Below are 26279 nucleotides of genomic sequence, written 5' to 3'. Positions count from 1 at the left end.
TTTTATTCATTCATAAGAAAGGATTTAAATGTTGTAATCATGTTCTTAAACAAGGTAACATGCACAAATCCACATACATTATGAAAAGTCAGTTACTAAACAGATACAATATGATTAAGGTTATGTTAAGTAATGAATGTATAATAACTGTTAAGATAAAGTCATGACTTTGTCTCACCGGGTCAAAACTGATAAAGGTTTACAGTTTTATTTAAACAACTAAAGTCTTAGGGGTGTAAATGTTTGAACACGATTTTTTTGTAAAATAATTATGTGTGAATTTCAGTTCTAATAAAATATTTCATAATTATTGATGAGGAGATTGTTGTTTTGCCATATTTCTGTATTACATGAATTACCCCAAACCAAATGGGTGATTTTTTTTATGCAGGCAGTTATCTCATACCAACTGCATGAAATATGACAGATGAGCTGGCTATTAGTCACTGTCAAGCCATCAGCAGTGACACCAAGGTCAGTAACAGAATACCAATAGTCTCAGACAGACGACAGACCCATCATATCATCCTACTTCTATATCAGACTTAGCCTGTGAGGATGACATCTCTATCTCTTTCCCTTTCTTTGAATACCAATGCACTGCAAAGAGTACAAAAATATCCTTGGACTTTTTGCCAAAGTTTTAAATACGGCTATAGAGATATTATTACAAACATATAAATATGAAGTTATGGAAGTTACAACTAATATTAAATGTAAATGAAATTATTTAATATATTATTAAAATATAAAAGTAAAAAATTATTATTAAAAAGTGCCTTGCGAAATGCCATAGCAAAAATTCTAAATATAACACAAATGTAGTGTGCGTAACCAAATGTTTCTTTTTATCTACTTTATTTTTATTTGAACAGAAACTTACCTTTGTGCAAATGAGATTAATAAAGACCAAAAAAATTGGGGGTTGTTCATTTTGGCCAATGAATGACAACTGAAACTTATTAATTAGATTAAAAGTTCACTACAAATACTATAATCCATTAAATCCCATACACAAAATATGTTACTTATATAATATGCTATGGGTTTGTCCAGAGAGTTTGGGATACAGTACGGCTATCACTAAATTCCAGAGGTTTCATTACCTTGACGTAAAATGAGCTTAAAGCGGTTGGTGCTGCCCCTTAAAAAAACAACAATATTAAGAGGTCACCAATCATGCGCAGAATATGTTATTTATTTCTTTATTTATTTTTTCAAATACAGGATCACATTAGGTCCGATGAATGATGAACCCACCACGGGATGGATAATGAAGGAAATAACAATCTCACAGGTTATTTTAGTTTTATAACGTTATATTTTGTTTAATTTGCAAAAGCAGCTAACCATAAGTGTAAAATTGCATATGTAGCCATCTGTTTTACTGAAAATTCAACAATTCAATTCAATTCGGCTTTTGTACTTCCATGGTAAACAACAAAATAATAATAGTTATGGTACATTACTCATAGATTAAGATTGCTTTTGTAATTTAACATATGGTAATCATTCCTGTTTTAACTAATAAATACCACATTTTTTTCTGTAATAAACCATGGTTAATTTTACTGACTCAATCTTTGTTAACATAATTTTAATTAACAGAACATTATTTATTTTTTATTAAAATTATCATACACGAAACATCTGGGTTCAGTACAGGTATCTGAAGTTACTGTAAATAATACAAAAGTGATCACACACGAAACATCTGGGTTCAGGACAGGTATCTGAAGTTACTGTAAATAATACAAAAGTGATCACACACGAAACATCTGGGTTCAGGACAGGTATCTGAAGTTATAACAGTATTAATGTAATTTGACAGGTATCTTATGGTACTTTGTTTAATATAAAATACACTAACTGCACATGAAACACTTGTAATCAGGACAGCTATTTTAAAGTACTTCATATAAAAGCTCTGCGATTGCATACAGGTATCTGACGCAAACTGCTGTTTTCACAATGTGCGCATGATCCGTGACCTAGGCAAATTCACAATTAGGCCACGCCCACCTGATGACGAAGTATCTATTACACTGTACTGAAACCCCTGGAAAAAAGTGCCTGCCCACTACAGTACGCCATTGTCTGTTTAGTATCAATTTATCTTATCTAGAAAATTTGTTAAACTTGTGAGATTGCTCACAGGCAAATTAATCTAGTCTAATCTAATCTAGTCTTTTGTGATTTAAGTATTTGAATGTTCACCTGTTTGTAGTCGGACTCTCGGCCCACCAGCACCTGCAAGATGTAGATGATGGGGTCTCCTCTCATAGGTGGGATGCTCTCCCAGCTCACCTCACACACATTCCCTTCCATCTGTACCACTTTGGGAGCTAAATAAATGTATAAATAATAATAATGATGATACATGATGAAATCCAACAAGCACATAAAACAGAATATGTGGATCATAAAGCTATGGTTTACCTTTGAGAGCCGGAGGAACAGATTTGGTGGTGCTGAAGGTGTGAACTTCAGAAAAAAGCCCTTCTCCTGCTTCACTCACAGCCTGAATCCTGAGACAGTAACTGCTTGACTCGCTTAGTCTCTGTACCTTATATGTGTGGCTTGGCCCCCTGTAGATTGTGACAAACCTAAAACACACACAGTACACATTTACTTTAAATACGTACAATTAATACTGCTATCAGTCTACAGATGGTTTTTGTTTGTTTTTAAAGAGGCTTTATCATTATTACACTCATCAAGGAACCATTTATTTGACCTATAATACAGTAGTAACAGTGAATTTGCATAATACATTCATTTATTTTCTTTTCGGCTTAGTCCCTTTATCAATCTGGGGTTGCCACAGCGGAATGAACCGCCGAATTTGTATAATAATGCTATTCACATTTTTTTATTAAATTACAAAAAACAAAAATTCTGTGTTAATATTAATTACTTTTTCAATTCATGTTTATTTCTATAGCGCTTTTATGATGTAGATTTTACAAAGCAGCTTAACATTGGAGTTCTAACAAGCCGAAACTGTGTTAATCCAGTTTTCAGAGTTGAAGTTCAGTTTAAATTTCACTGCTGAAAGTCCAAACACTGAAAAGCAAATCCAACGATGAGCAGCTCCACAAGTCCTAGACCAAGCAAACCAGTGGCGAGGAACAAAACTTCACCAATTGACGAAAGTGAAGGAAAAAAAACCTTGAGTGGTCAAATTAAGTTCTTAGCTATGAAAAAACCTTGTTATCGTAAAGGTGAATTTTCCAGCGTCAGTTTTCAGTGTCTAAAAGCATCTTTACACAGCCAAGGCGGCAGAAAAACCAAACCTGAAGCGGCATACATTTTCTAACATGTGCACTCGCAGAAATCGTGTAACGTGCATATCTTTACACTGAATTCTGAGCAGACACAGACCCACTTTAGGGCCACCTCTGTAAAGAAAATGTTCTCATTCTTACTAAACAGCTGTGCTACTTTTTCCCCACCTTTGATGAATATCAGAGATGGTAATTGTTTTTAAAATTTATTTTCGATATTTTTTTGGTGGTAATCCGTCTTCACTACTATTTAACAAGCTTGTAAAAAGTGCAATTTAAACTTTTTAATAATAGTGTACATCCATTTTTTTAACATCTAAGCATATTTCTTGAACAGTTTTTTAATATCACAATCATTCCCAAATGTAACCTCCCTGGACTAGGGCTAAACAATGTACTGTCTGGTTTGAGCATCGATTTCGCAATGTGTATATCTGCAGTAGTCACATTGCAGAATTAGATGATTTATTAAATAAAAAAGATAATGAAATATTATATTTTTTTATTTATTTATACAACGATGATCATATTATTGTACATTTGATTGTTCAATTTCTGTTTATGAATACTGTTAGACTCCCCAGAAAACCAAAAAGCACTGTTTATTTATTTATTTTTAGTTTATTATAGATTATACAGATCCATAGAAAAAGACTCGACCATTAATTTAAATTAATGAAATTTTTCCAAACAGAGAATTTAAATCATCGGGTGAAATAATATTCATATCGTAATATATATAGCTGTAAAACAAAATATTGCAACGTCAGATTTTTCCAATATCATGCAGCCTTACTCTCGAACAAAAAAAAAAAAATCTGTTATAAAAGTCAAATTTTGGAAATAACAAAATAAATAAATAAATAAATAAATAAATAAGCAAACTTTCAATTGATGCATTATTTGTTAGTATAGGACAACATATTGCTGTAATACAACTATTTAAATATATCTAAAATCAGAGGGTTCGAAAAACATCTAAATACTGAGCAAAATATGCCTTTAAAGTGGTCAGGTTACTAATAAAAAAATTGGTCTTACACATATTTAAGGTAGGATATTCACAAAATATCTTCATACAACATGATAATTGGAATGATTTGGAACATAATATTGGAATGATTTGGCCATAAAAGAAAAATCAATTTGTCCTATAAACAGTATTTTAGTTTATTCACACAAATATACCAGTGCAACAAACTAAGGTTTTGCACTCAAGGGTCACAAATGGTCAAGAAAACCATAACACAACAAGTCTTTTATGGCCGTTTCTGTGTTTCTACAACAAACAAAGGACACAATGACATTGTAAACCAGCGCCACACTTTTAAAATTTTAATTTAACCACTTTTGCTCTCAATTAAAATAAATTAAGTGGAAATTTCTAATGTTGGCAATGAATTCTGGGTTCCTCATGTCATCCAAGCACACTCGATCAGTCAAAACACCTCAGGTCAAAACAGAAAACTAAGCAACAGCTGCTATTTAATGATTTTATGTTTCCAGAGGTAGTCTGCCAGTCTCAAGTAATCCCTGCCAGATTGATATTTGACTAATTAGACAAAGGTAATGGATCAGTGAATCAGTTCATACTTGATATTGTCAAAACTCTCCTCTTTCTGCTCTTTTCAGTCAAAAATGCTGGCTGGCATTCATAGCTGTTTATGTGCATATGAAAAACAAACCTCTTCTGCAGGTTCAAAGACACAAAAGCAAATCCAAAAGAAAGGATTTCTTCAAAGAAAATGAAAACAAGATCATAGAGAAGAGGTCTGATCTAGTATCTGCCATTGCTCGTTTGATTTAAAGTACAATGTGCAAGAATGATTACGAGTCCACCATTTTAGAGCCATGCTGAATCTAATTTTTATTAGAAAAATCTATCAATCTTCATTAATACATCAAATACTACATTAAACAAAGAGTTTTACCTTCAGTTACCTAACTCTAATGCACAATGCTAATGGCAACTGGATATAAGGCCTTTGGTAAATATGCTTATTGCAGTAATTTGATCAAAGCAAACACACAGCGTCAAGAGGACATTATGCAGCCAACAGATAGCCCTCTGGTCATGATGATCCTTCTAGATTCATGAATGAGAAACAAACATTTAAATGCCAGATAAGGCTTAAAGGCATATTTCATCCAAATGTGAAAATTCTGTCATCATTTTCTCACCCTCCATTTGTTCCAAACCTGTTTGAGTTTTTTTCTACTGCCAAGTTTCTTTCTACTGCCAAGAACAAAATAAGTTATTTTGAGGAATTTTTAAATCTGGTAACCACTTAATTTTTTCCCTTCTACTAATGGTTTCCGGTCTCCAGTTTAAAAAATAAAAAGAGAAATTTTCTTGTTTAAAAAAAAACTGAAAAAACCCTTAAAGGTTTGGAACCTGTATAACTGTGTCTGTAAATTTTATGAATGAATAAAAAGGAATTACAGGGTAAAGAGTCCCAAAAAGTCATTCTGATAAGTTAAGTAAAACCTGATAAGTTAACTCAAACTGTCTGATGAAACTGATTAGGACAAACCATTTAAACTTATAAACAAAATAGTAGGAAAATTTCAGACGGCATTTAGAGGTTTTTGCATCTAAACTCTTCATATATAACACAAATAATGTATGTGTATGACTCAAATAAATAAAATAAAAAATAATAATAATTATATATATATATATATATATATATTTATTTATTTATTTATTTATTTTTGTTGATATTGCCAACCATTTAGAGTATTAGTACTAATTAGTATTTAGTACTAATTAGTATTTAAGTTCTGTTATCAAATAGGTAAGAGATCAATTAATAGAACAAAGTAAGTCCAAACAACTACAGTATATAACTACTCATGGTTTTGCATTGCTTATAGCTTTACAGTTAACACACAAAAAAACTAATTCTTTCATTTCTCATTTGGTTTAAGTTCTACTTAATATGATCCGTTTATGAGTTTCCATAGCCTTTTTCATTAAGTCATTAATTTCATTTTATTTTTCATTAAGTCACAAAGGGTAACTTTTTTAAAATTATAATTATAAGTTAAACTAACTTTATTTAGTGATTTTCACTGTTTTACAGTGTATACTAAAAAAATGTATATGTACGTGGTTGATTATTGCTCTTGATTTTTTAATTATGATATTAATGTTGATTAAAAAAAAGAAAGAAATGGAAATCAATCTATATATAAATCTAGCCGTTAATAATATGTTTGATTCACTAACCTGTAGTTTAGTTTAACTTTGCAAGAGTATTTTTGCCCCTTAACTTGAATTTGTGAAGCATTATTGTTTATTTTAGTTTATTTTTAGTGACTAATTCCAGTTGAACCCTCAGATTTATATGATATATATGTAGTCTCTTCAATAACTGCTCTTTGCAACAAAACTGGTACTGGCTGAAGAGAATCATTACAATAATTAGAAAATGATCCAGTCTAACACTAAAGGATTTTCAACAGTGTCGGTTAGGGAATTTAATATATTTATTTTAATAAATGCCCATCTGTCAGGCCTGTTGCCCACTCTCTAATACTGCCAAAACGCCACTCTGCCAAAGAAAACAATCAAGAGTGACAATTAAATCTGGACGTGAGCCAAGATGGAACTTCAGTAGGTTAAAAATGCAGTGGCCTGACTGAACAACAAGTGCATCTATAAATAAAGACCTAAAGAATAATAATAAAACCTCAAAGCATTGCATTTAAAGTGAACACTGAACACTTGCAAACACAGAGTTCAAAAATAAGATTATATAACAGCAAAACAAATATGTCAGCCAATTGTTACATCGTTACTCAAAACGGCTTGATTTTTCCTTTTCGTGGTACATCATTTCTTCTTGTTTATGAGGTGTGATGGAGAAAAACTGACCTTCTGTTCTTATCCTCCATCTGTAAGTTGTAGAGCATCTCTTCTCCCAGAAGGCTCTTGGCATTGCTGCTGTCCCCCCACTTAAGTTTGAGGCTCTGGGGTCCAGCGGCGGTGCACTCCAGTCGGGGCGGGACAGGCGGCAGAGGCCTGGTGCGGGCCCGCAGAGGTGGGCAGAAGGGACTCTCGCCAATCTCATTCACTGCCTGAATCTGCAGACTGACACAACACACAGAGAAGCTCATTTAAACACCAGGTACAATCAGCTGACCTTCGGCCTGGGCTGTTTTACCTGTACACAGTCAAACCAAAAATTTTATCTTATTACCATTTTCTAATCTATAGAAAACATAAACTTTGATAACGTGAAACATTTTGAATGTGTTCGTATAATGTATGGGATTTGTTCAGAATGTACAGTATAATGAATATCTTTCTAATTCTTGTTTATTTTGCTACCATGCTTCACTGAATTAGCAGCTGGTGGATTATTGTACATGCTGCTATGAGACACCTGCTTTGATATTGAAAATCTTGTTCTAATCTTGTTATTGATCTATAAATACATTTATATATATTTATATATAACATATTATACATATTATAACATATTATAACATATTATAACATTTAAAATGTTCACCCAAAACCAATCTTACATGATGTGTTGAAAAAAAAAACCCAACCAAAAACTTCTGACTACCACCAGACAGCGAGTAATAACTCAGAACAGAATGATTGATGTGTTCTGCATGACATCACCCACGTTGCTTTAAAGTGATATATTAGTTTGGCTACTATAATTTGTTGATGCATGACATTTTTGTGCATGTGTGTTAGCAGTCCTGGCACTGCAAGTGAGGTTAACATGTTTTCTTTCTCTTTTTTTTTTAGCCTTTATTTGTATGAGGGTGTGGAGAGACTGACTTTACCTGACCTTTATTATCCGGAGCTCCTGACGGAGACAAAGGAACTATAAGGCCTAAATCAATAACTCATTACAGGAATGTAATTCTTAATAACCCTTCTCTTGCTTTAAAGTTTTTCAAAGGCATCTGTATGTTACAAATTGCATTGCAAGCTTCCAGAAAGCATTGGCAATGCTGAGGTGCATTTTCTTAAACTTGGTAGAATTTGAATAATTTTGGTGAATCATTAAAAATGTGAAAGCAACCAACCAAACCAAAACAAAACAACAACCCAGAACCATTACAATGAAAGACAACAAACATTTATAAACTAAATAAAACAATCACAGCAAAGCAGAACACAAAACAACAAAATAATACAAATAATACAATAAATAATATCAATACAAAATAATACAAATAATACAAAATAATACAAATAATGCAAGGCAAAGCACCACAAAGCAAGGAAAATAAAACAAAACACACACACACACACACACACAAAAAAACAACCACATACAAACGACACATAAAACACAAACTATGCAAATAAAAATAACAAAAACACTACCCAAAATAAAACAAAAAACAAACAAAAAAAACACACGCACGCACACACACAAACACACAACAACAAAAACAACAAACCAAAACTAAACATAAACCAACAAGGTAAAGCACAATCAACAAATTAATAAGGTTTACCAATTTTTTTAATCAGTCGGAAGTATCAATGTGCCACTTATTTCCATTAATTTTCCTTCGGCTTAGTCCCTTATTTATCAGGGATTGCCACAGCGGAATGAACCGCCAACTATTCCCGCATATGTTTTACGCAGTGGATACCCTTCCAGCCACAAGCCATTACTGGAAAACACACATACATTCTTGCATTCACACAGTCATGCACTATGGTAATTTTACTCTATTTAATTAATCTATAGCACATGTTTTTGGGGGAAACCGGAGCACCCAGAGGAAACCCATATGAACACGGGGAGAACATGCAAACTCCACACAGAAATGCCAACTGGCCCAGCCAGGACTTGAAACAGCAACCTTCTTGCTGTAAGGTGAACGTGAACACAGTGACATTAAACCTGTGCTTTTTTTTTTTCTTCAGTAAACACAACTTTATTATAAAGCATTATAAATATTCAGATTTTATGCTGTTAGTCTAATTTGAAATTCTCATTATTTTTTAACATGTTATAACTAATTATTTTATAGATTTAATTAGATTTAATTACATACTGATCTGTTTAGTATCTTTAGTATCTTTATCTTTATACATATTAACTTGTAGGGTAGTTAACTATATAAAAAGGCTACAGTAGCTTGAAATTGAGAAGCCATTCCACTATAAACATATTTACAGAAGATACAAAACCGACCAAAACTGTTTCAGAACAGATAAACAATGAATCACTTGTTTACTGTCACTGCTGAACTTGACATTGTAAAGCAACTGCACTGCAACATTACAGGTGTGCATTTGCATTTGTTTTCAAAGCAGAGCAAACAGAAAGTCAACAGAGACATGTGGTATCACCAGTACACACAGTCACTATACAGTACTACACTCATTCATATGCATGTGCTAAAACCACAACATTTCTCCTCTGCTCACTGATACCGCTCCCTCATATGAGCAGGTTATTTTGAATATGCATGTATGGAGGGACAGCAGCGGGCCTCACATATGCTTATCAACAGGCCAACAGATGTGCCTTAGTCTTGCTAGTAACCATGTGAGACACTTAATTTCACTTCTATGGCACAATACAAACATACAAAATCTGATTTATCGGTACGAATTTTGTATATTAAATCTTAGGAATGAAAAATAATAATTATACCTTTGCATTGACATTCATTGTACATACAGTACATGCATTTATACGTATATTATATATATAAAACATTGTTTTTAATATCATGCTTTTAGATATACAGTTAAAGTCTGAATTATTAGCCCCCCTGTATATTTTTCCCCACTTTCGTTTAACAATTTTTTTTTCCAACACATTTCTAAACATAAGTTTTAATAGCTCATTTCTAATAAATGATTTATCTTATATTTATATTTATCTTATATTTTACTAGATATTTTTCAAAACACTAGCTTAAATAGTTAATTAGGTAAGTTAGGGTAATTAGGCAAACTATGTATAATGATGGTTTGTTTTGTAAACAATCGAAAAAATATATTGCATAAATGGGCTAACAATATTGACTTTAAAATGTAATTTATTTATTTATTATATTTATTTATTTATTTATTATTTATTTATTATTCTTTAAACTGCTTTTATTCTAGCCGAAATAAAACAAAAAAGACTTTCTCCAGAAGAAAAAATATTAAAGGAAATACTTTGAAAAAATTCCTTGCTCAACATCAAAAATCTAAATCAAAGGGGGGCAAATAATTGTGATTTCAACTGTATATATAGGTTTTGCATATGAATGTTTGGTTGTGTAGGTGGATCAAATTCCACCCACACAAACATTCACCTCCTGTTAAAAAAATTCACAGGAGGGCGAATAATTCTGTCAACTGAATATATCACAAATCCCGGAAAAACACAACACAAGTGAAATGTCAACTAAAATTAAAACGAAACCCCAAAATTAAAATGATTTAAACCATTAATACACAGTTAATACACTATAATTATTATTTGATTAACAATTAAACGGTTAATAAAATCCTGACTGTACTAAAATCATAACAATTGTCTTTCTCTTAAAGACAACAGCTGCTTTTTTTTTGTAGCTTAACCTGCCATAATGTGAGATAAGAGTTCGATCTCTCACAGAGAGTGCAGGAAGTGATAAGACGTCAAGCAGAGCTTTGCTCACTTGAGGATGCAAATAACTTCCTTAACTTTCACCCTGCCAAGCTTTATCAAATTTATATTTGTCAGCTGAAAGTGCTTTGAGAAGCAGCCCATCATTCAAGGATAATGCCTTGTCATGTTATTAAATCAAATGGAACCAAAGTCAATTTTGGGGTTTAGCAAAAAATATGGAGCTCTGGAGTCTGGAGTGGAATGAACTGCAGCTCTGCCAAAACAGCAGACCGCTTGCTTGACATTTAACTGAAAACAAAACATACTTTAACCTTTCGCAAGATTTCATTAGTCTTTACGCGGCTAATGACAAAAGACATAATCGATCTAGGAGTGATCAAATGACCGTACAGTCACACCACGTCTGCCTCGAGCATCCGCTCCTCATTCATATACAGTGAGTTCAGAAGTCTTGTTTTTGACTAAAAAGGGCTCATTGAAATGACAACAGCATTTTGGGGGCATTTTTGCAAAGTTGTACACGAATGGGAATCATTTTAACAACTCTGTTGTTTGCACTCACAAAAAATATTGTTGCTGCTTGTTCAAACTACACAATTCCAGTACATTTTTGGACTATTTGTTTTATGTTCAATCCACTTAAATTTGTAAAAAATGAAGTTAACTTTATTGTTTTGTGTTGGTAAAACATTTACATCTACATTTAGTCATTTAGCAGACGCTTTTATCCAAAGCGACTTACAAATGAGGACAAGGAAGCAATTCACACAACTATAAGAGCAGCAGTGAACAAGTGCTATAGACAAGTTTCAGGTGTGTAAAGTCTAAGAAGCAAAGCATTAGTAAAACATGAATGATTAGTGTTGGTGTAACTACAGTGTAGTTTCCAGCATGTTTGACATGAGGGGAAAAGTTGAAAAAAAAATCTTAGGTGTTTGAGTTAAGAAAATTACTTGTTGGAGTTTAAACGACTCTTAGTTTAAGGATTTTAAAGAATTCCATGTGAGGTTTTGAGTTTTGAGGTTACCACCTTGAAGAAGAGTAGCACTGAGGCTTTGGGTGCTGGCAGTTTCATTCACAACAATACTGTTTGTTAATTCGCTCAGTGAGCCGCAGCTGTGCTAATACCAGTTCTAAGATCAGTCTCAGTCAATTGTAGGCAGTTGCAGGTTGAACTGCAATAAATAATAAAAAATTCTGGTCATTCAAATGTAAATGATTTGACATAATTGGTTCAAAGTGAATTTTGCTTTGGGTTTCTATTTATGTAAAATAAGTTGAAACAACAAATATTAAATAAATTAAAATAACTTGAGTTGAAATAACTCAATTCAATTTCATGAAAATGTTTCCATTACTTTAATTAAGTTTGTTGAACACCTTTTTTGAGTGTATGTTTATTCAGCTTTTTAATGATATTGTTCTTGATCATTTGTGAAATAACAGTTTCCTGCATTTGGGATTCAAAGATATTTTCAGTACATTACACTTCCAAACTTTAGTCATTGATCTCTTATTAGGTCATTAGGAAACATTTGTTAATGGATTAAAAAACAACTAATAAAATGATTATTACTTGTAATCAGACTACAATAGCAAGCATTAACTAATTAACATAAGCTAAAATTAATAACAGCTTTTGTAGTTTTCATTGCGAGTTATCTGGACGATTACTGGAGTCTTACTGCACAGTGTTAATGAACAACAGGTCTATAAATAGTCACAGAACTTTCAATAAATATTTCAGCACGTAGTGGCTAATTAACATGTTAAAATGTTAATGTTTGAACTATTAAGCTAATTAACCAATTGCCTTTAAATCATTCTAAAAGTTGATATAACTAGTGGTATTTTGTAGTGCCCACAATATCAATACTGTACATGTTCATTATCATGATATATTGAATGAATTATTGAATATTGACAAATTCCAAATATTTCCAAATATTGTCCTATCCTAACAGAATATACATCACTGAAATGCATAAATCTCAATAATATTAATAATAATCATATTATATTATATATATATATATATATATATATATATATATATATATATATATATATATATATATATATATATATATATTTACATATGCCTGAGTTTGTGGTCCAAAGTCACATTATTTTGTATAGAACATACAGTATCGCTTCAACTACCAAAAATGTGAATGTCACTTGCAATTAAACTGTACATTTTATGTCAGAGCAGAGATCAAAGTAACATAAATCAAACTATATTTACAGTAAGATAAGAGGTGTTAAACATAGTGAACACAGAAGGCAGCTTCTTTTGTCTGAGCAGGGTAAATAACAGAGGTTACACCTCTACAAGTTGAGTCAGAGCACTGGCAGGAGATCACCAGATAGTCTGCTATCAGATAATGGAATCTGTCAGCGCAATCCTGCCTTTGGTTGGGATTCTATTCATTATTTGATTCTAAGCTACTAATAATTAATATGTAAAAAATAGATAAATAATGTAAATTTGTGTTAAGGTTACATGGACAAAAGCAGAAAACAAAAACACACTGAGGGCGGTGTGATGTGTGGCTGAGAATGCAAACTGAAAGCAAGACAAACACAACAGATGGACAAAATGGAAATGGAATGGTCAAGCATAAAACCAAAAAAATAAACCCTGATCCTCAGTACACATGAACCTATATTGAACATGGCTAGAATACTAAAACTAAAACATTAAATGAAAAACACAGACAGAAAAAGTAGAGCTGTTAAAAAAAGTCTTTAGAAGTGTCTGAAATTATAGATATAGAATTTACATTGCTGTAAATACAAGCAGCAGCTATTTGATTTAAAGGGCACCTATGGTCAAAAATCTACTTTTCAAGCTGTTTGGACAGACATATGTGTAGGTATAGTGTATTGACTGTGATGTTGGGGTCATATAAACACACCCAGTCCTTTTTATTTCCTTCAATTTAACAACATAAACATGGTGGACCAAATGGATCTGTTTTCAGATCGACCGCAACTTGACGTAAGAGTGCGGTCCCCCCACCCACCAATATTGATTGACAGTCGCGCATCACCATATCCTCAGTTTGTTGTTTCACGTCCGCCATTTTCAGCGTGTGAGTCAAAGCGATGTCACTAAAGGAACACCCTTGCTCTATTTTTAGATGTAAGGCTCATTGGGCTCAACCCAAGATCAACATTCACCACATGATCGGTCTAATCGGAATTGTTTGTTACTTAGTTTGTTTGTAGGTAGGTTTGCAAACGTGTACTTTTACAAACGTGCTGGATAAGTTGGCGGTTCATTCCGCTGTGGCGACCCCAGATTAATAAGGGGACTAAGCCGAAAAGAAAATGAATGAATGATGAATTTATGTCAGGATTAAGCTAAATGTTCATCATCATAACTCCAGTCTACAGTGTCACAAAATGTTTTATAGAAATCATTCTAATATGCTGATTTGCAACTCAAAAATAAACTTTTGTATAAAAGTATTGCTTGTCTTTCAAAACTAGCTACTAACATCAAACCTTTTTAAAAAGTAGTGTAAATTAAGTGGGAGTAGGCAGGAAGAAAATTACAAAAATCAGCAGGAGTGGATGAAAAGTTGGATGAAAGTGGAATAAAATCAGCTGCACGCAAGTCACTAATTTAAAGAGCATAATCACAGCTCTCAGACAAAAACATGGCTTGCATAAGCTGTCTGATGGAGAGTGTGCGGCCCCATGCAGTGAGAGATGTCCTGTTATGGACAGCATTTCGTAGATCCACACACACAAACTCTGCCCTCTGGCCTTCTCCTTTCATTAGCGTCCGATTAGCATCATTAACACGCTGCTGTTTACCCACCATCCTCCTGGGCTGCGGGAGGAAACAGGCAGCGGGGGTGACGTGGTTTTGGCGTCAGGCTTGGTTGAAATGGACAACTCTTTAGAATGTCAATGAGAGTCGAGATGAAGCATAACTACTCTCTGCAGGACATGGATCCGCCTCGCAGGGAATCAGAAAGCTAAGTTGCCATTAGTTAAGACTGTTTCCCATAATTTAAGAAGTGCTTGTGTGAATCACCAGATAAAAGAGTGATCTAGCGGACAGACTGGACATGTCACTGGTTCCTGGTTGTATGTGTTGGTTTAATTGCACTGAACTACACATTCAGAAATTTAATTAGAAGTATATGTGTGTAATAATGTTATCAACTATTAGTTTAAATTGTAATCGGGATAGTTCATGCATCATTTCCTACCTGCCGGGTTTTAAATTGTCTTCATGTGAATGTCGCAGAATTTTACTTTTACATTTAGTCATTTAGCAGACGCTTTTTTTTCCAAAGCGACTTGCAATTGAGGAGGCATTCACCTATTCAACAAGAGGCAGTACACACAAGAACTGGAGATTATACAATGAACTGTTTGAGAATTAGGTGCTAGAGCAGGGATGGGCAAACTCGATCCTGGAGGGTCGGTGTCCCTGCATAGTTTTGCACCAACCCTAATCAAACACACCTGCTTGTAGCTTTCTAGTGATCTTGAAGACACTAATAAGGGTGTTCAGGTGTGTTTGATTAGTGTTGGAGCAAAACTCTGCAGGGACACCGGCCCTCCAGGATCGAGTTTGCCCATGCCTGTGCTAGAGTAAGGGGAAGTGTTTTTTTTAATGGAGAGAAAAAAATTGTACAGGTCAAGGCCACTCACCTGTGTGAAGCACACTTCAAAAATGTTTTTTTTTTTTTTTTTTTAAAGAACCTGTCTGGTGCAAATGTGCAAAACTGGTGAAGGTGTTGGTTAAAGTATCAAAGAGATGAAAGAGTGTGTTTTCTACAGGTGGTTTGTCAAGCCCACTCACACACTAGGTTTGGGGTTGTCGTTAAAATGTTACATTTTATTATAGCTATAATGCATCAATGATCCATTGATTTCTAATAATTATTCACCAGAATGCATGTTGTTATCCTATGAAAAGACAGATCACTTAATTATTCAGGAAAGCATGTGGAGATTCCAGCAGTGTAAAGTAACAGAGATTGGGCAAGTAGAACAATCAAATTCCTGACTAATCAAATCACGCATAGCATCAGACAGTCTGACCTCAAGAAATGGATGCTTTATAGATACATTAACATTAAAAATGTAGTGTAAAGGCATTAAAAGAGACTAAAAATGTCACAGAAATCATTGCTCAAAATTATTGAGACTGTTTAGACTGCATGTGACTGAAGAGAAGATAAAGGATGCCAAACGGCCTTAAACAATTACTAAATACACTAATTTTTTTGTCAAGTAACGGTACATTAAGATTTTTCCTAATAACTGTAATGTTAGTTTCAGACTTCACAATAGCAGAATCATTTTGAAACAGACTGACATAAGGTCTTGAGATTTGGCAGACAACAATGATTGTTGAGATGTAATAATTGATTGTTTATTCTAATCTGATCTATAGTCATGGATGAAAACTCTTTGAGCTGAATGAGGTGATAAAGACTTCATACTGAACACACTCTTCAGTTCTGAAAATGCGAAGCAGACCGCACTAATTTTTTGTGTCTTTAGAAATAAGGGCAGTGGGCTGCTCTTTTTATGTTGCTAGGCAACCACTGTTTCAATAGCCTTGATGCTGACACTGACAATCATAAAACACAAAAACTTTGTATAATCTGAACCTGGTATAAGTGAGAGATGCATTCACAGTTTCTGTGTGGAATATGTTTTTGCCCCTCTTATAAGGGTCTAATACAAAATAAAAGGTGAAAATGTTTAAAGATGTAACAGTGTATTTGTATATTGTAATCTAGATTTTTTATTTCGAGCATAAATATGAAATGGCTGTGTATGTGCATTAAATTTTAAAGTGAAACTGTCAGCAAGTCCCTGTATTAATAAGTGGTTCACTTAATCGGATATTTAAATGTTTTTCAACCACATTCCTCTGCTCACCCCCAGCTCTGCACATTTTAGATGTCTTCTTAACCAAACACACCTGATTCAGATCATCAGCTCATTAGCAGAGACTGAAACCCCTGTAATGGGTTTAACAGACAAAGGAGACATCCAAAGTGTTGGTGGGTCTTTAGGAACGTGGTTGAGAAACACTGATTTAAATGATTTGCTCAGAATGTCTGTTTCATTTATATGAATCACTGACTCTTCAAAAACTGGCTTCTTTTCATCTGATCATGGTCCGACAGATCGTATTATTATGTTTTTCTCTTCTTGTTTCTTTTATTCCTGTTTGTGTAAAGCACTTTGAATTGCCACTGTGTATGAAATGAGCTATCTAAATAAACTTGCCTTGTCTTGCCTTTAAAAATTTATTGTTTCAGAAATTAATGAGTAACGTGCACAAATACTCTGTCTTCAGAATTATTTGACTAAACATCAAAATAAAAGACAATATTGTGTATAAAATTACAATATTCAGGAAAACTATTGCTTGTGTGATATTACTAATAGATAAAATCCCATACAAAGACAAATCTGGCTTTCGGAGCTTGCATAATATTGTCATTCTAACTGCATTATAATAGGCTTGGTCGTGTAGTAAATGCTTCTGGACTCTCAGAGACATGTGTTTTTTTGTTGTTCAAATGACATAGCTGACAATGTCAGCTCACACACTGATAGAACCCCAATTACAATTTTATTGTAGATGATAAATATCACACACTCCAACTGTGAGCTTACATAACCATCTATAATAGAACTTTTGTTGTGTATAATAGTGAATTGCAGTCTGCCTTTGTGGGAAGCTATTCATGCTTTCAACTTAATGAGAGTGAAATAAAACCATCTGAATCCAAAGATTCTGTTGCATTGTCTGTCTCACCTCCTTCCCCTTTCACTGCACAGTTTTTTCATTCACATGTTTTATAGCATTTGTAAAATCCATGTTGGAAACTAACTGTCGAATAGAGAGACTAAATGACCTTTCAAAGCATGTTTAGTTCAGCACATACCTGTATTCAGTGTCTGGCTGAAGGTTTTGCAGCACATGGCAGGTGCTGTTGCTCAGGCTGATGAGCTGCTCTCCCATTTTAAGAGTGTAAGACATGATCTCGGCTCCGTTGTTGCAGGGCTCGTCCCATTTCAAAGCCAGGCACGTGGAGGGCGAGTAGACGCCGCTGTCGGTGGGGTCATGCTCCAGTACAGACAGCACTGAGACCGGATCGGGCACTGTGGCGGGTGTCTGACAGCTCACATGCTCACTGTAGGGTCCTGCACCTGCCTGATTCGCTGCCTAAAAACACAAGACGAAAGGTCAACTTTCATTAATAAGAGATTTGGGGACACTCATTATTTTAATGTAACATTCTCACTATTAACAAACCATTAACAATGAATTTTAGCTCAATAAAGTACTAATTGGCTGCTTATTATTAGTCATCATGGTAGTAGTTAGGTTTTGGTATTGGTAGGATTAGGGATGTGGAAAACAATCAGAGTATTACTAATAAACAGCCAAATTCTTAATAATAGTCAGGTAATAATTAATAGTGAAAATTGGAACTTAAACCAGTGCTTAATTTCAGCTGGATCTTGCCAGATCCTGTTCTGGGAAATGTCAGATATCCGTGTTTTGCGTTCTGGTATTTATTTTAACTGATCTAGCATTAGCTTTTGCATGTATATGTGTGCGTGAGAGAATGTGAATGAGTCAGAGTGAAAAACAGCGAGCAAAGCTGTGTGGATTGTGTGAGCGCGCACACATAAAGCTAGTCACTTTCGACCAATCAGCTTTCTTACATTTGCAATCGCTCCCATTGGTTGGTGATTATTGTTTCACACGCAGTGAGCAGCAAAAATAAATAATGGCTAAGTGGCCTCCCTAAATAACATTTGTATTTTCAAAATGCCAGAGAGGCAGACAAGCATATATTATTATTATTTTGTAAACCACGAGTAAATCTGATAATGAATCTGATCAAGAGAAGAGGAAACTGCGCTCCTGGATTAGGATAGCAGGTGACAGAAGCAATGCGATCTCAAGTCAGCCAGAAAACATGATGGAAGAGGTAACTGTGGGCTTTTCCTCAAGATTAGACAGAGTGAGTCATTTTCACTTAGCACATAATAGTGACGTGAACGGAATGTCCGTGGTCTTAGTGAACTGAATAGTGATGGTTCATACGATTTATGTTTGTAGCTACATGTGTGTTGTTTTTTATCCATGGTTGACTTATAACGTTATATTGCACAAAATAATTAAAGATACTTTTTTTTTCGCTATAGCTACTTAGTAACATCAAGGCAGATGTCAGTCTCAGTAACTTATTTTCTGGTTTTGTTTTGGAAGTTATTCATTTAAAAATTAAGCACTAAATTAAAGACCCATTCACACCAAACTTCTAAACTTCTAAAAATGGTTCGAAATGTAATGTTGCAACAGCAACGTTCAGACCACAACTATAACGATAAATATGTAGAGAAGCTATATTGTTAGGATCACTTTCTGATTTTTTTCTCAGCTAATAACTGATGAAACACTGACAGCAGCCATGGAATACATGGAAGTTATTCAAGAAAGGCTGGCAAAATGAAGTATAAAAATAAAAGTACCTCAGTATCCTGAGCTAATTTCAGCCTCTGTGTTCACTCTTTAGAAAATTCTGGGGAATAGTTTGCTGTTTTTATTCTTTCACACTGACTATGATCTCTAAATTTGTTTGATTAGATTAACACATTTTTAAATAAAGATTCGCGGGTCAGATGCGCTAGTAGCAAATTGACGATATCTGCTGGTTACAATGTGCCAAATGAAAACAAACAAATAAACAAACAACAAACCAATTTTTTTATAATATCATAATTTTATAATAATTTATTTAATTGTTCGTCAGTGTGTACGCAAATATTTATTGTTATATTTATAGTTATCATGCTTGGTGTAAACAGGCCTTAAGAGAGATCATACAAAATGAGTGTTATTTTTTACTTAGTACTGGCCTGAAAACGATATTCCACACACGGTAAAATATGTTTATATATTGTTTACAATATAAAATAATAGATTTAATTTATTAATAATAAAAAAAGTTTAGATACACTTGATTCAATGAAAGTTTGTGATAGTTTGTACTTTTTTTGTGATAGGTATTTATGAGTCCCTTGTTTGTCCTGCGGATAAAATGCTCACTGTTCTTCAGAAAAACCATTTAGGTCCTAATAATTCTATAGCTTTCTTCATTTGTTTATTTGAACTCTTTCCTCAAATAATTTTGAGATCCGTTGTTTCACATTAAGGGACTCATGTGCAACTATTGTATTAAAGAACGTTTAAATGCTAACCAATTCTCCAGAAGGACAAACAATGCATTTAATAATGTTAAAAGTCTTGTACGTTTATTGAATTCAACTTGTTTGTTTTCTGAAAACAATCAATAAATGATAATGACACTGAATAATGGCGTCCAGACAAATTTGCAACATAATAATTACATAACTGTCTGTTTTTAGTTTCCTTTCACAGAAAATTGACTTTAATTGTGCCACAGCTATTAATCACAATTAAATATTTCAATCCACCGACAGTTCTGTGAAATAATAGTAAATGCCAACTTAAGAATTAAGAGACCACATACTTATTCTTGATGTTTATCAAGACAATTTTTATGAATTTGTTTATCAGCAGACAATTTTAAATATATTAAAAAAAAAAAAAAAAACTATTCTAACTATTTTTTAATCTCGTTCTACTTCTGTAAAGCACATGAGTATATTTCCTTATAAATTAAAATGATTACAGTGATCGTTAATCGTTAATCCTCATATTAAACTTGTCATTTAATATAATTATGCCCTGACTGTCACCAGCTCATATATTTAAAGCATAATGACCTAAACCTTTTTACAGCCTCAGTGCGCAAAATGATAGTTAATGAAGGGGCAAAATTCCCTGTTCTTTTCAACTTCTCCTGTCACACTTTCACAACTCTGCTAATAATTAAACCAACTAAAATAGCTAAAAATGGTTTAAAAAAGGAAATGCTAAATTCTTAAAAACAGAAAATCCAATTCAAGTTTAGGCAGGAGTTGTGATGCTGGAGTAGAAAGACATACAGTGAATGAATGAATGAATGAATGAATGAATGAATGAATGAATGAATGTTCATGTTGTTGAGACGAAATTAGGTTAATTTACTCGTTCTTACAATTTAAATGGATTGAACATAAAACTATTAGGTTTTTCCCCCCAAAAAGTGAAAATCTGTATAGTTTCATTTTAAATAAGTAGTTTGATCAAACAGCAAACATAATTTTTTGAGTGTACTACTTCTAATACTATACTATTCTATAATACTATACTTAACACATATAGTATTTCACTATACTAATACTATACTTAAATGTATATAATATTATGCTAATACTACTTATGGCCCTCATAATACATTCTATTCTATTTTGACAAAGAAAAAAATACACAAATTGTAAAATTGTTAAAACAATTATCTAGAAAATTCCAAAATATGAAAAACCATGTAACCAGGGTTAAAATGTTCACGTAAACTGTAACAAGAACATCTTGGAACAAAGAGTAATTAAATAATATAATAAAAATATTTGAACTTTTTTAGTCTCAATGGCATTGCACATTGTGGAAGGAAATAATTACGGATAATTTAGTAATTCTCTTTATTTATATGTAATCGCTCCATACTTTAAAGGTTTTGCTGAATAAAAAGTGTGACATAAGTGAGATGAAGGCCTGAGTGGCTTTGCTACCTGTAGTCTGCAGTAGTAACGCGTGGCGGGTGTCAGGTCTGAGATCTCGCGCTGTGTTTCAGGGCCGCAGTAGATCAGCTCCATGGGTTCTTCCTCTCTGCCCCATTCCAGACGGTACTCGGAGATATCGGCCCCTGAGCTCTCTGGACTCTGAGAGAAAGAAAGACATGATAAATTATAGGCTGGTGTGAATCAAAGTGGTATCTGAAGGTCGTCACTGATTCCATTTCTATGTTGAGTATGTTAATGCAAGATCCATTTCTTAGCAGTATTGCTGTCAAAATGAGCACATTAGAAGATTTGATTAAAAGGTTTGTTTAACAGTGATACAAAATTAAGAGTAATGAATGTAGGAGCAGAGCTAACGCAGGGGCTGATTTGAGCACAGCTAACACAGAGGCAACTACGGGGTGGAGCTAAAACAGAGGCAGATATGTGGCAGAGCTAACACAAGAGCAAATATGGGCGAAGCTAATATTGGGGGAGATATGGGTGCAGCAAACACAGGGTAAGCAAATACTGGGGTAGAATGGGGTCGAGCTAGCAGGATGGCAGATTTGATTCTTGACAAGAATTGAATTATTAAGATCCAGAAAGTCTTTACAACCACGTCAAAAATCATAAAAAAGCACTTCAACAAATTCTCAGTCAAAAAAACGAGGAAAAGGAACAGGTGACATGGAGCTTCAGTAGTATAACCGAAAACTACTGTTCAATAAGATGCTGTCAGGCCAAATGACAGTAAAAAACAGCCGTTATACCAAGCTCGGAGCACATGCTCGTAAATTGCAGGCACAAGATGTAATATTAAAGTTCTGATTAAATTATGGTCGTAGGTATGTTGTCAATTAAGTCATAAAGTTAAAAAAAAGGCAATTAGATCAAATCAATAATGTTTGCACTTTAAGGATTCATCTAATTGTCTATACTCTAGTGTTTGATAACTTAATAACTGCCTGCTCTGCCAAATGGTTGAGCATATTTTGACTGTTTTAAAAAATAACTGTTAAAGTCGTTTAAAGAATGACTGTTTTAAATAATGGTTTACACTACAGAGCATTTTTGGTTTACAAAAACAAACAAAAAGACAAACTTAATCCTGTTGCACTTGATTTTGGTTGTATTGTAAAATAAAAACAAAGAAAACTGAGAATCTGTTAAATGAGAATCTGAAATATTTTATGGCATACTTCAAAAAAATAAGGATGATTTAGAGGTTTATTTTGATTCTGTTTTTAATTAAATTGGTCTTACACATCATATTTTCAGATTTTTCATAGTATATTTATTTTTTCCGGTTGTTTTACCATAAACCGACATATCAACCATTTGGTAGAGGTTGATATTTTAGAAATTAAGTACATTTCCACTTTCTATTGGGCATAGGTAACTAAATATGACATTTATTACAATGTTTTTATGAGAAAACTGTTTTAAGTTCATCTGAACTGTTATCTTTCAAAGTTCTATACATGTTCAAATGGATAGCTCTCAATCATGCTGCATGTATAATTACATGAAATTTAAGGGCTATAGACAATGGTTAAATATTAGAAAATTAACTACAGACATCAGTGGTATACAGTAGGTATCAGTAATGCCCTTTAGTCATAAAACAATGCCATTTAACAAATGTTCTATAACTTCTAAGTGCCATCCCTAATTTTCTTCTAAAATGAGGCATTTTGTCTCAGGTTACTGCGAGTAAGGATAGAAATGTCCTTTTTTTGGTGGCAAAAAATAGATTTATTTAACTGCATTATTTTAATGCATTTCCAATTGTGCTTCATACAGGTGAGTGGGCTTGATAAACCACCTGTAGAAACACTCTTTTCTCTTATGCACCTGACACTTTATCTAAACTCCATCCTACAAGAACTCAATAAGAAAATGATGTTTACTATAAATGTACCACGATCATGTTGCACTGCTTGCATCAACCTTAATACCCCTTGTTGCACAGTATTCACCTTTAATACCTCTCTTGCACAATATCCTGCACAACATTGTTCAGTCTCATGTAAAAATACTTGTATAGCCTGTCTTACGTGTATAGTTAAGTATCTTATAGTATATGCTATTTATGCATGGTTTTTTTAAAATACCATTGTAGCATTGTTCGTTCCTCTGTAGGTCCACACATGTAGCGGAGTGACAATATAGCTTGACTTGGATTTAAAGTGAATTTACTGAACATGAACATGAGAAAAAAGCTGATTTTAGAAAAAAACACTTGCATCAAATGCATATTAACTATTAGAAATGTACAGTCTTTGTGTTGTTTGTACATTAATCTAATCTAATATGAAATTATTGCAATCCAATAATATATTTTAAAACTAAAAATAAAACTGTTAGGTGGGATTAAATCTAAATTATCTAAAAAGTGTGATGGTTTAGTTATATTTGAATTGATTGACAGCACTACCTATTAGTGTTTTAATAAATATGACAAATTACCTCCCAGCCGATCAGCACACATGTTTTGGAGATTAAGGTGAGGGATGGCGCCGCACACTGGCTTGGAGGACCAGCTGCAGTTGTTATTTCTGTTGGTTCGGAGAACTGACCATACTGTGAGGAATATGAGAGAAAGAAGTCCATATTAACATTCAATACATGACATGAAATGTCCCAAATGCAGCTAGGCGAATTTCAATCAGGATAAAATGTGAAAACAAAATAAACCACTTAAGACCAAGACAATCTTGAATTATATCCTTGTGAAATCAAAACGTGTTTCCAGTACTGCAAAGTGATGCGAGACGCATTGATTCTTCACTTGTGGGAGTTCGCCTCACACAAACAATGAAAAGTAAACAGAAAGGGATTAGGTTTACTCCTCTGGCTCTAGTGCTTATTCTGAATTCTACATTAACGCTCCTGCAAGAGACACGGTATAGTATAACAGAGGATGGTTTCTCGTTTAACACTGAAGACAAATAAAGCTGATCTCTGATTCCCTGAACAGCTAAAGAGAAAACCTTAGAGAAGATAGAAATATATGTGTGGAAGAACGAGGTCCCACTTTATATTAAATGTCCTTAACTGACATGTACTTAAATCAAAATATTAATACAATATATTTAATGTGTTAATAATGTAAATTGCAAAACACATCTGATGCACTTGAGATGGCATACGGGTAGGGTTATGGACAGGTTTGGTGATGTGGGTAGGTTTAAGGGTGGGTTATGGTGTAAGAGATGGATCAACAGTAAAATTCATTCATTTTCTTTTCGGCTTCGTCCCTTTATTAATCTGGTGTCGCCACAGCAGAATGAACCGCCAACTTATCCTGCATACGTTTTGCGCAGCGGATGCCCTTCCAGCTGCAACCCATCACTGGGAAACACCCACACTCTCTCAATCACACACATACACTACGACAAATTTAGCCTACCCAATTCACCTATAGCGCATGTCTTTGGAATTGCGGGGAAAACCGGAGCACCCAGAGGAAACCCACGTGAAGACAAGGGGAGAACATGCAAAATCCACACAGAAATGCCAACTGATCCAGCCGAGGCTTGAACCAGCGATCTTCTTGCTGTGAGGCGATAGCACTACCTACTGCGCCACCGCGTTGGCAACAGTGAAATTGTAAACGTAATTCCAGAAATTAATTACAGTTGTAATTTATGTAAAAACATGTATTTACACTACAGTATAAGCACATTTCATTATTAATTTTTAGCTTTAATTTTTGAATGATTTATTTTTTAGAGTAAGTACATATTAGTTATGGTCACGTAATATAAAGTGGAAGCAAAAACGATTATTTTGTAAATTAGGAGACAAAATTGAATTGAAATTATGAGATTCAACATCATGATGATGAGTCAACTTTGATTTCTGCTAAATTTTCTACAGGAATTTTAAATTCCCCTTTTTAATTATTGTTATAATTCATGTCACAATTATGACTTCTCAATTTAGATTTGTCAGTAATGACTGTCATAATTTTGAAATAAAATATCTGATGAAACATCTGCAACATTTTTGTTAATCACTTGTCTAATATTTCTCAAATTTCTCATAATTTGCACCTTTTGTAAATTATAACTTTTCATTTTGTGTGACTTGTCATTTGACTCAAAAATTAGAACTTTTATACCATAAATCCATCTCCTTTAGTCTGTTAATTAAATTGAATGACATTCCATCCTTTCAAATCTTTTGATCTCATAGTTTTAGCATATCAATTTTATTTTTTGAGGTCAAATACCACTCTTATGACTTGTACATTTTAACTTTTTATCTCGTAATTATGACCCATCTCATATAATAAGTTATATGAGATAACAAATATGACTCACAGTTATGACTTCATATCGCATGCATTAGATTTGATTTATAATTAGACTGATTCCTCTCATTCCAGACAGATTCAAATAATGATTGGCTAGTTTAGCTGATTAATAATGAGCATTACTAATTTAAATGACTTGTCAAATCCCAAATATTATTAGTTTTGTGTATTCCTAACTATGAGCTAGAGAAAAGAAATACTGAAATACTACTATTAGGTCATAATTTAATCAGAACATGCAAGTAATTCTTACAAAATGTGCTTAAAACTTTTAAAAATTACTGGTGTCCCTCTCGAGACAAAACAAAAGCACTGATATAGTTTTAGATCCATCAATGCTACTTTCAGCTAAAATAGCTCAGACTTATAGAACTT

At 33.5% G+C, this 26279-nt stretch overlaps 1 protein-coding gene across 1 annotated transcript in view; it reads right to left on the bottom strand.

Moving 5' to 3' along the window:
• Positions 1 to 26279, bottom strand: part of fndc3ba (fibronectin type III domain containing 3Ba) — a 117020-nt gene that overhangs the window by 10399 nt on the left and 80342 nt on the right. The window contains exons 19-24 of the mRNA XM_056465111.1: positions 24053 to 24166; positions 21593 to 21742; positions 17827 to 18107; positions 7168 to 7383; positions 2440 to 2606; positions 2218 to 2345 (exon numbers count right to left, since the gene is read on the bottom strand). Coding sequence (XP_056321086.1) covers positions 2218 to 2345; positions 2440 to 2606; positions 7168 to 7383; positions 17827 to 18107; positions 21593 to 21742; positions 24053 to 24166 — 1056 coding nt within the window. The remainder of the gene's footprint in view (positions 1 to 2217; positions 2346 to 2439; positions 2607 to 7167; positions 7384 to 17826; positions 18108 to 21592; positions 21743 to 24052; positions 24167 to 26279) is intronic.

The sequence above is a fragment of the Danio aesculapii genome, chromosome 2 (assembly GCF_903798145.1).
Source record: "Danio aesculapii chromosome 2, fDanAes4.1, whole genome shotgun sequence".
Classification (NCBI taxonomy): domain Eukaryota; kingdom Metazoa; phylum Chordata; class Actinopteri; order Cypriniformes; family Danionidae; genus Danio; species Danio aesculapii.
Note: the sequence above shows the minus strand (reverse complement) of the source record. Positions and strands in the feature narration are given on the sequence as shown.